Below are 9949 nucleotides of genomic sequence, written 5' to 3' on the forward strand. Positions count from 1 at the left end.
TTTGTATATAATTTAAAAAATATATACTTAAAAATACATTGCGGACTCATTTAACCCTCCTGGTAGTCCTAGGAAGCATGTCAGGTTGGCCCGACACTTGATGAAGACGAGGCTGTGAAGAGGAACTGCGCCACAGCCCACTGTACACATATGCAACAGACTGCTCTAACTGTAGGTTCCCGAAGAGAAGTAGAGTAATGGCAGCACTCACCTGCCTTGCACACATGGATAATCTCAAACCCGATGTTTTCACCTTCTCTATCACAGTCAGTCCAGATCACCAGGGCCTGGCACTGCCGTGTCTCTCGTTCCAGAGTTTTCTGAAGTTAATGGAGGGGAGAATGCTGACAGTAGAGTCCACAGCAATTTTCGACACTTTTACACTAAAGAGATTTGACCGAGGACTACTGCTGTTCCTGGAGTGTTTGAACTTTGTGAGGGAAAAGAGGAATATCACTCACACCAGCACCAGTGATGGTGTGCTCACTAGTACAATCTCCCAGTTCTCTAAGTGTGCTTTGAGAAGGCTGGGGGTTCAATACAACATGAAGAAACTGTAGTTTACCTCTAACACACACTTCTACCTCCAGTAGTTCTGATTATTTGCTGGTTAAAAAATAACAGAACAAAAACAAAAAGCAGAAAACAACTTCCGTGTGTTTCATCTCAAGAAGGGTTCCCAGTTAGCAGTGAACTAGCTACAGGTGTACTGAACTGACAATTTACTGTCAAACCACATATACTTCATAGCCTCTCCATCTATATAGGGATAGGACAGGTGTTAGAACTAATAATTTTAACAATACTTATTCCTTATTCCTAGTATTTATTTAAGGTAGTTTTTTTTTGGGGGGGGGTACCAGGGATTGAACTCAGGCCCTTGCGCTTGCAAGGCAGGTGCCAGAACCACTGAGCTAAATCCCCAGCCCCTCCTAGTATTTATTTAAATAACAGCTATTTCTAAAAATGGCTTGCTATAGTCTCTTGGGTACTTAGCTTTAAAAGCCTCATTTACACATGGATGTGGATAACAACTTTTTTGTGTGTGTAAGGTACTGGTGACTGAACTTAAGACCTTACACTTGCCAGGCAGCCACGGCACCACTGAGCTACATCCCCACTCCATGGATCTTTTTAAATTATGGCACAATACTGAGTTTGGTGGAAAACCTTCTGTATAATTCCAATAGGTTAAAAATACAGAAATCACTCCATTCAACTATATGTGGTTGTTTCAACTTCAATGTCACATGTTTTCCAAAAGATCCTACCTTGATGTCTATAAAATTCTCTGGACAGTACTTTTCGATTTGTGCTTCAAAGAGGACAAGGGGATTGCAGCTATGCCTAGAAAATAAACAAAAGCACAAAGATTCTCATGTCAGCATGATGGGGAATCCTGCATTCTAACAAGAAAGAATGCATTGCTGTAGTGAGCTCATAGGTAGACCGCTAAGAGAAAATGGCTCAGGTGGGGTGGTGCAAACCTATAACGCAGCCACCTGGAAAGCTGAGGTGGGAGACTGTTAGAGCCCAGGACTTTAAGAGCAGCCTGAAAAGCAGAGCAGGACAGTCTCAAAAGGGGATGAGGAGGGCCAGGGATTTAGCACAGTGGCAACACGCCTGCCTTGCAAGTGCAAGGTCCTGAGTTCAATCCTTGATAACCAAAAAAAAAAAAAAAAAAAAGAGAGAGAGAGAGAGAGTGAGGAGAGGTAGCTCAGAGGCGCTGTGCCTGCCTGGAAAGTACAAATTCAATCCCCAGTAACACACACACACACACACACACACACACACACACACACACACAAGTGGGGTGATGAGGAAGGAAAAGAGGATGGGGAAGAGAAAAGGGAGAGGAAGGGAAAAGGAAGGAATGGGAAAGAAAGGGAAAGGAAAAGAGAAAAGCTAATGGTCCATGATCCCCTACACAGCACAATGTCCTCTCCCCAGTGAAGATTAACAGGAGTTGCTAAGGTAACATTTGGAATCCTTTTATGCACATTTGCAACAGAACAAATGCAATCCAATAGCTGTGTGAAAGGAGTCTATTTTGTTTGTTTGTTTGTTTTCTGAGATAGGTTCTCACTATGTAGTTGAGATGACCTGGAATTCACTATGTAGCCCAGGCTGGTCTCAAACTCATAGTGATCCTCCTGCCTCAGCCTCTGGAGTGCTGGGATTACAGGCGTGTGCCACCACACATGGCCAAAAGGGGTCTATTTTGGGGGAACATCTAAAAGTGGCCATTTATTCTAAAGATATGATAAAAATTTACAATAAATCAGACAACCCTTGGTTATCTTGGTACTCTAAGTTACATGGTAACTTCAATATGCTTCAAGATTCCCATATTTGGGGCCGGGGATTTAGCTCAGCGGCACAGCGCCTACCTGGCAAGTATGAAGTCCTGAGTTTGATCCCTGGTACCAAAAAACATATATATTCCTATATTTGTCACAACTTACTGTAATCATCAGAGTCCTTCCCCTAGGAATTGTACTGACCATTTTCGAAACTGCATCTGGAAATCATGAGCCAGCAAGTGTCCAGAAACTGAAGTCATTATCATGGTAACATTCTAAATGATAACAAAATACAAGTTAGTCTTTTTGTAGTTATATTTTGCCAAATCATTCAAGTGAAAAGGAGGAACTTCTATTAAAGAACATAAAACCCCCAAAATAGTTGCTTGGGAAGAAATATACATATAAGTCATCAAAGCCAAAAGCCATAGGCAATCCCATCACCACACCAATTCTCCTACTATGATGCTGCCTTTTGTATCATCTAAAATTTCCTCAGGGCTCAGGGTGCAGCTTGATGGTACAGTGCCTGCCAAGCATGGATGAGGCCCTGAGTTCCATCCCCAGCAACACACACACACACACGCAAACGGAGAGAGAGAAAAAGAGAGAGATGGAGGGAGACCACACTTCCTTACAGGTCATAAAAGTATCATCTGTAACTAAGGACCTTTATTTTAAGACACTGACATTTCATATATGATAAGGGTGACCAATTGTTCTTGATTAACTCTAAGGCACAAAGAATTTAGGGTAGATTTATAATAAACAGCTATTCTCTTCAGTATAGTTGAAGCCCCAAGGAATGTACAACAAAACGGTACATGTACATGGATCTGAAAGCATACTTCAGCTTTATGTTGAAAATATTTTATTACCTACCTGGCCATACAGATAATAATCAAATTCATAGATCTTGTTGAATTTAGAAAGTCCTTCTCTCTATAAAACAAAATAAAAATACAAAAATAAAGTAAATAAAAATACAAATACATTAAAATAACAATTGACTTTTGAGTATAAAGATCAAACAAAATCTGGGTAAGAGTATCGCCTATGGACAAAACAGTATTTCCTATATATAAAAAATGAGGGCCAGGGATTTAACTCAGTGGTGCTAAGATTTTAACCCTAACCCTACCTCACAAGCACAAGGACCTGAGTTTGAACTCCGGTACCAGAAGGAAAAAAAAACCAAAAAACAACAACAACAAAAAAAACGCCAGGGGTGGTGGTGCATGCCTGTAATCCCAGCACTCAGGAGGCTGAGGCAGGAAGATCACTGTGAGTTCGAGACCAGCCTGGGCTACCTAGTGAGGTCCAGGTCAGTTTCAACTACATAGTGAGACAATGTCTCAAAAACAAACAAACAAAAAATGAGCTAAATTACTAAGACCAAATAGTTACTAGGTAGCCCCTCAAAACACAGTTACCAAGTATATACTTGATAGAGTTCATGGAGTTTTTATGTTGGAAGGTAAACTTGAGATCAGCTAATATTTAACTTCTTTGTATAGATGATAATGAAATTGTCCAAGATCACATGACAAATTCATGGCACTAAATGCCCTTATTAGGACATAAGTTCTTTTAAAAAAAATTTTAATTGCACTTCGGAAACCTTTTATTGAAGACAATGCAAAAAATGGGCTAAAAATATTAGAGTGAAGGGAGGCTGAGGAAATCAATATAAAAAGTAGGCAGCTCAATGATGAACTAAAGACATTTCTTGATACTTAAGGCAATTTAAAAAGTGAAGTCTTACCAAAACAGCATTTATATAGCACTGAAAAAAGTACTGAAATAATTTGGATTAAAAGAGCTAAGTTATCTATGTAAAATCTGTACAGTGGGGACCAGTTTTCAGCAGGTGAGTCTATTTACAAGTAAGACCCTCTACTCTTGTAACATGGTAGGACATAAATTCTTGATGATTTGTTTCTTTCTCCCCCATCTCTATTAGTTCAAAGTAATACAACTATACCAATAAACTGGCCTGAATGACATAAGGAGACCCTGTCTCAAAAAAATTGAGTCTCAATTTATTCCTGAATAAAATTATCTCTGTGGTTTCTTCTGGCTTTGAAATCCAATGACATTGTAAGCCCAGTCAGAACTGAATCCAGTCAACAAAGCACTTCTTTAGCTGCAACTACAAATGAACAAGACCTGAGGAGGTCATACCTTCCTACAACTAGGCACACAAAGCAGCTGTGCCTGGGAATTTCAGACCAGCACTGAAGGCAAGACAGAAGAAAGGCTCCCTGAGGACTGGAAAACATTCAAGGGTCTAGAAGAGCTGGTATCAGAAAATTTTCACTTAGCCTCAAAAAGACAATTTTCTGTGTGGAACACCGGCCACTCTTTAGAGGTAAAATGGCTCACCCTCCTTTCTTCTTTTCTTTTCCCTTTTGTCCCTTTCCCTTTCCTCTTTCTTTTCTTTCTCTTTCCTAGGAACTGAACCCAGGACAGCCTTAAGCATGCTAGGCGAGAGTTCTACCACTGAACTATCTCACCCCAGGCTCATAATGGTTGTACAGAGGGAAATTATTTCAGTATCTGATAAGTAAGAATTCAGTTGGTCTAATGTCACAAAGAAAAGAATCTCCTCCTCTACAAATTCCAACTGCTAGTTAAGGGCCTTTAGTAACAAAGAATAGAAAAATCAGGCCAGGTGTGGTGGCACATGGCTGTCATTCCAGTCCTTGGGAGGCTGGGGTTTTATGAGTTTGAGGCCAGACTGGGCTACACAGTGAGTTCAAGTTCAGCCTGAGACGCTGTCTCAAAAAAAAACAAAAAAATAAATAAATAAAAAAAATTTTTTTAATGGTTTTTGACTTCTTTTTAAGAAAACCCTGACAGAGGTGCTATAGCTGCAACAAGACTGTATCCTGCTAACTCAACTACTTTCCCATCCAGGCTCAAATGGCCACAGTCCCATGTTATATATTGGGGACATATTGTGGGAACCACTAGTCTAATCCTCTCCAGGTAGATGGCCTATGACACCAGCAGCAGGGCTCACCCAAGATATCCTGTTTTACCAATAGACATTTTAAACTTGACTCTGTGTAGTTCCCATTTAGTGAGGAGTGCACACATTTATATTCAATTCCATTCCTTGGGAGAGGTGCCCAAGGAAATGGGATGCTCTCAATTACAGCAGAGTTCTGGAGCCTAGACAAAGAAAACACCTGATGAATATATCAAGAGTGGAGATTTTACAAATATGTATATATATATCTATCTATATATAGATAGATAGATAGATATATATCTATATATATCTATCTATATATAGATATATAGATAGATATATATATATCTATATATCTATTTCTCAGCCAATAGTCTCTTCTCTAAATTCTCAAATAAGAGCTGATCGTATTATTGCTACTGAATCTACCTCAGAATTCTCTTTAAGATTTCTCCTTCTGACTACACATAGAAAAAATGCTCAAGGATCTCTAAGTTAAGGACCATGGGTGGCAATGGAATGGGAGTGGGGTCAGTTTTTGTTGTTGTTGTCATCTTTGGTACCAGGGATCAAACTTAGGACCTTGAGGCAGGCACAGTGCCACTGAGCTAAATCCCCAGCCTTGGGGTCAGTTTGATATATCTATATTCTTTGAACTATTTGGAATAAATACTAACTGTTGAAAAGAGGGAAAAAAAATTCTGTCTTGTTAATCTTGTGGTGAATTTCTCATTTTCTAATGTTGGATGTTTAAAAAACTATCAAAAGGAAGAATGTTTTATGATTCCATTACTAGAAACTTGTTATCCAATTTTTGTTGTAATACTACAATGACCATCATTTTATTCTGCTAACTCCTCTATTAGATACTTAAAGGCAGAGATGTGTCATTCATTGCACATGGACATGTGATTTTCACAGAGTAGGTTCTGTCTGAGAGATAAATACAGGAGTAGGACCTGGCCACTGTACTCAGGGAGATGATATACTTGAGGACAGAAGGACAAACAGCTAAATGACTACACGTGATAACCTGTCATGAAGAGATGAAACAGCATCTGGAAACGGAAGGGAATGTGTGGGGGGTACCTTGGAACAACTTCAAAGAAAAGGTTACATTTAAGTTGCATTTTATTTTTTCTTTTAAAACAGTGGCCTGGGAGGAAAAGGAAAACATCATTCTAGGAAGAAGTATGGAAATTTGCAAGTGTGAACTTTTATCTTTTAAACTCTGATTGCTTTTATCATTTTCTTTCTCTTATCCCTGTTTTTACCCAAACCTGCCTAAAGTTCAAGATCCTGACCTCTCATAAGAACTCCAATAGTTCCAGCCCTGTCTCCAGCTTTTCACTCTTCATATCTTCTGCTTCCAGAGTGACTTTATAAAATACAAAGAATGCCTTTATCTCCCACTTAAAAATCTGTATGGCTTATTTCAACCAATGTAGAAAAAACATATAACCAAAATTCAGCACACTTTCCTGATTAAAAAAACAAAAAACAAACAGGGCTGGGGATTTAGCTCAGTGGTTCTGCTGCCTGCCTCACAAGCACAAGGGCCCGAGTTCAATCCCCAGTACCAAACCAAACCAAACAAACAAACAAAAAAAAACCCTCAACAAATTAAGAATAGAAAGGAATGTCAACAGAATAAAGAAAGTTTACTAAAAGCCCACAGCTACCATCATGAAAAGCAGAACATTAGGCAGAAAGTATAAATAAAACAGCTGGGGATGGTGGTACATACCTGTAATCTCAGCACTCAGGAGGCTAAGGCAAGAGGATCACTGTGGGTTTGAGGCCAGCCTAAACTACACAGCAAAACCAAACCAAACCAAACAACAATAAAAGACCAAAAAAGAAAAAAATACTAGGATGGCTATTCTTGCCTCTGCTATTTAGCACCACACCAAAAATACCAGTCAGAGCTGGGCATGGTGGTGCATGCCTGTGATTCCAGTACTCAGAAGGCTGAGGCAGGAGGATCTTTGCAAGTTCAAGGCCAGCCTGCGCTACATAGTGAGTTCAGGGCCAGCCTGAACTACAAAGGAGACCCTACCTCAAAAAACAAACAAAATACCAGTCAGAATATTTAGGCAAGAAAAATAAAAGACATTCCACCTAAATTGTAAAGAAGTAAAGCAATGAAGTACTAATACACACAACAGGGGCAGATTTCAGAAACATTATGCTAGGGCTGGAGATTTAGCTCAGCAGTTCGGTGGCCTGCCTTGTAAGCGCAAGCACCAGAGTTCAATCCCCCATATCCCCCCCAAAAAAACGCCCCCAAAAAACATTATGCTAAGTGAAAGAAGCTTGACACAAAAAGGTAATGTAGTATACTATTCCATTTACAGGAAATGTCCAGAATAGGCAAATCAATGGGGACAGAGAGCAGAACAGTAAAGAAGGTATACGGGAGCATGGTTGTTTAATAAATACGGGGGTCTCCTTTTGGGGTGATAAAAAACCTTTTAGAACTAGACAGTGGTGATAGCTGTCCAACATTATGAATGTATAAATTGTACACTTTAACAACAGTTAAAATGGTTAAATTTTATATGTGTTCTATCACATTCTACCACTCACATACAACGTTTCCCATGATCTGCATGCAATTACTTCTCTTATTTAACTAATTCTTCCACTCCTCCACATCAAGCTCCTAGCCTCATCCTGGCTTTGAACAAGCCACATAGTTTCAGCCATTGGGTTATTTCTCACACATGTGCACTGTGTGATAAGATTTCCAGACTCAACTAATTCACCCAAGCGATATTTACTGGTCTCCCGTATTTCAGACACTGTATTACACATTAGGATATAGGAACTGATTTATACAATCTTTACTCTTTGGAGTTTAAGTCCATGGAAGGGCGACAAGAAAAATCAATTAAATAATTGCACACTGTAGCAATGAACTTGAAAGATGCAATAATAGCATATAACTAAGGGTCCCTTACCTTGTGGTGCTAGAGGCAGGAATGTAAGGGGAAGGTTCCTTGAAAAAGAGATATTCAAGCAGAATCCCAAAGGATAAAGAAATTAGACCAGAGGGGCCATTTTCAAGAGTCTCAGAGCCCCAGAAGTAGGCAAACCTTGGGGCTGGTCATGACATTCAGCACTGGAAAAAGGTGAAGCTTTCAGCCAGCACCCACTCAACCTTGGTCACCTTTCCTTAGTGCTGGAAAGAGGTGTAAGGACCCTGGAATTTGTAAACAAAAAGAAACAGGGAACATTGGCCTTAAGCTCCTAGAAATGTTTTCCAGAAAACCATTTCAGGATCCACCTTTGTTATTTGGGAGATTTTCCTGAACAAAGGTTCCCCTGCCCTTGCCTCCTTTAAGAAGTCGTTTTATCTTCGTTTTCCTTTGTGAGCTCAGTTTACCTAGAAAACATTCCTATACTTTAATTGTGGCTCTTGGAATCAATCTATAGGAACAGGAACAGGGTTGACTTTACCTCTAACTCCCAAACCTTGGTGTTGCCTCATTATGGTAGGATTGGGGACTGGTAAATTAGAACAGCTGAATGCAGAGGACGTGGCAGAAGACAGGGAGGGGCTTGGATAGGTGGGGATTATTAGGTCTAGTAGGGTTTGAGTTTCAAGTTAAAGGAGTCTGGTTAGGAGTTTCCAAATGAACTGAAATTCAGACCAACAGAATAGACAGTGTTCTCAGGTGGATTAGACAAGTGTTTTGTTTTTGGGTTTTTTTCCTCACGGTATCAGGGATCGAACTCAGGACGACTTTGCACTTTCAAAGCAGGCGCGGTGCCACTGAGCTAAATCCCAGCACTGGATTTGGCAAGTTTGAGAACGCTGAATGATTCGCGGTACCAAAACAAAACAACAAAAACGCTGATAAGGGCAAAAAGTTTGAGTTTTCTAGAAAATGCGTGAAAGAGCCGAACTACATTTTTTAATTCCACCAGTCGAGAGCGTGAGGCAGAGCACTGCAGTGGTCCACGCGAGAAGTAGGGAGTTCTCCGAGGTGAAGAAATCACCTCTTTGTCGATTTCTGGCGCCCACCACGCAGGCCCGCTCAGTGGACTTCCCTCAGGGAGCGCATTTTCTTACCCGTCTCATACGACCGTTGGACAGCAGATCAGCGATTCCCTTGGCTGCGTCGTTTTTTTCGGCCACACAGAGGACTTTCCGCACGCCTCGGAAGGCCCCTTCCATGGCGGCGAGGGTCAGGGCACGACCTCCGGCCCGTCGAAGCCACCCGAGCGGGTAATGGACGACCGAAAAGATCATCTTTAGGTCCCGCGCCCGCAGCTGCTCTCCGGGTGCCTGCGCATGTTGGGGAAGCCAGAGACGAGGCTCGCCTGGCGCTCACTCAAGGAATTACAAACTCTGGGAGGCGCCTGCCTTTCAGTGGAATCCCACCAGGGTGCTGCAGTTATTGCTCTTTCTCCCGGCCGCCTGGAACCCAAAGCCCGGATGTCTTTTTGCTTCCTCCCGCCTTCTCTAGCCACTTCCTTCAAGCGCGCGCTCCACAGCGACCCGAAACTACGACTCCCAGACTGCCTAGCGCCCCAGAACTCTCATCCAAGCACTTTTCTTCCCCTCCTTCTGGCCCCACTTTGCTTCCTTTCGGTATGCTGCTTGGCAAGTTGGATTGGTACTTGGGAGGAGCCGCTGGACAGTACCGTCCAAAGTACTCTA

The 9949-nt window shown here is 41.3% G+C and overlaps 1 protein-coding gene across 4 annotated transcripts in view; it reads right to left on the bottom strand.

Moving 5' to 3' along the window:
* The window catches only part of Top3a (DNA topoisomerase III alpha), a 29723-nt gene that overhangs the window by 19614 nt on the left and 160 nt on the right, over window positions 1–9949 (bottom strand). For 2 of the 4 annotated variants that reach the window (XM_033767269.1, XM_010637441.2), the window contains exons 1-5: window positions 9359–9944; window positions 3186–3245; window positions 2505–2578; window positions 1272–1347; window positions 212–320 (exon numbers count right to left, since the gene is read on the bottom strand). In XM_033767269.1, the coding sequence (XP_033623160.1) occupies window positions 212–320; window positions 1272–1347; window positions 2505–2578; window positions 3186–3245; window positions 9359–9538 (499 nt within the window). In that variant the 5' untranslated portion in view covers window positions 9539–9944. Of the gene's footprint in view, window positions 1–211; window positions 321–1271; window positions 1348–2504; window positions 2579–3185; window positions 3246–9358; window positions 9945–9949 lie in introns of those variants that run through there. The other 2 variants (XM_010637440.3, XM_019209481.1) reach the window with 2 other exon arrangements.

This window comes from Fukomys damarensis, unplaced genomic scaffold, assembly GCF_012274545.1.
Source record: "Fukomys damarensis isolate Sample0158 unplaced genomic scaffold, DMR_v1.0_HiC HiC_scaffold_23, whole genome shotgun sequence".
Taxonomy (NCBI): domain Eukaryota; kingdom Metazoa; phylum Chordata; class Mammalia; order Rodentia; family Bathyergidae; genus Fukomys; species Fukomys damarensis.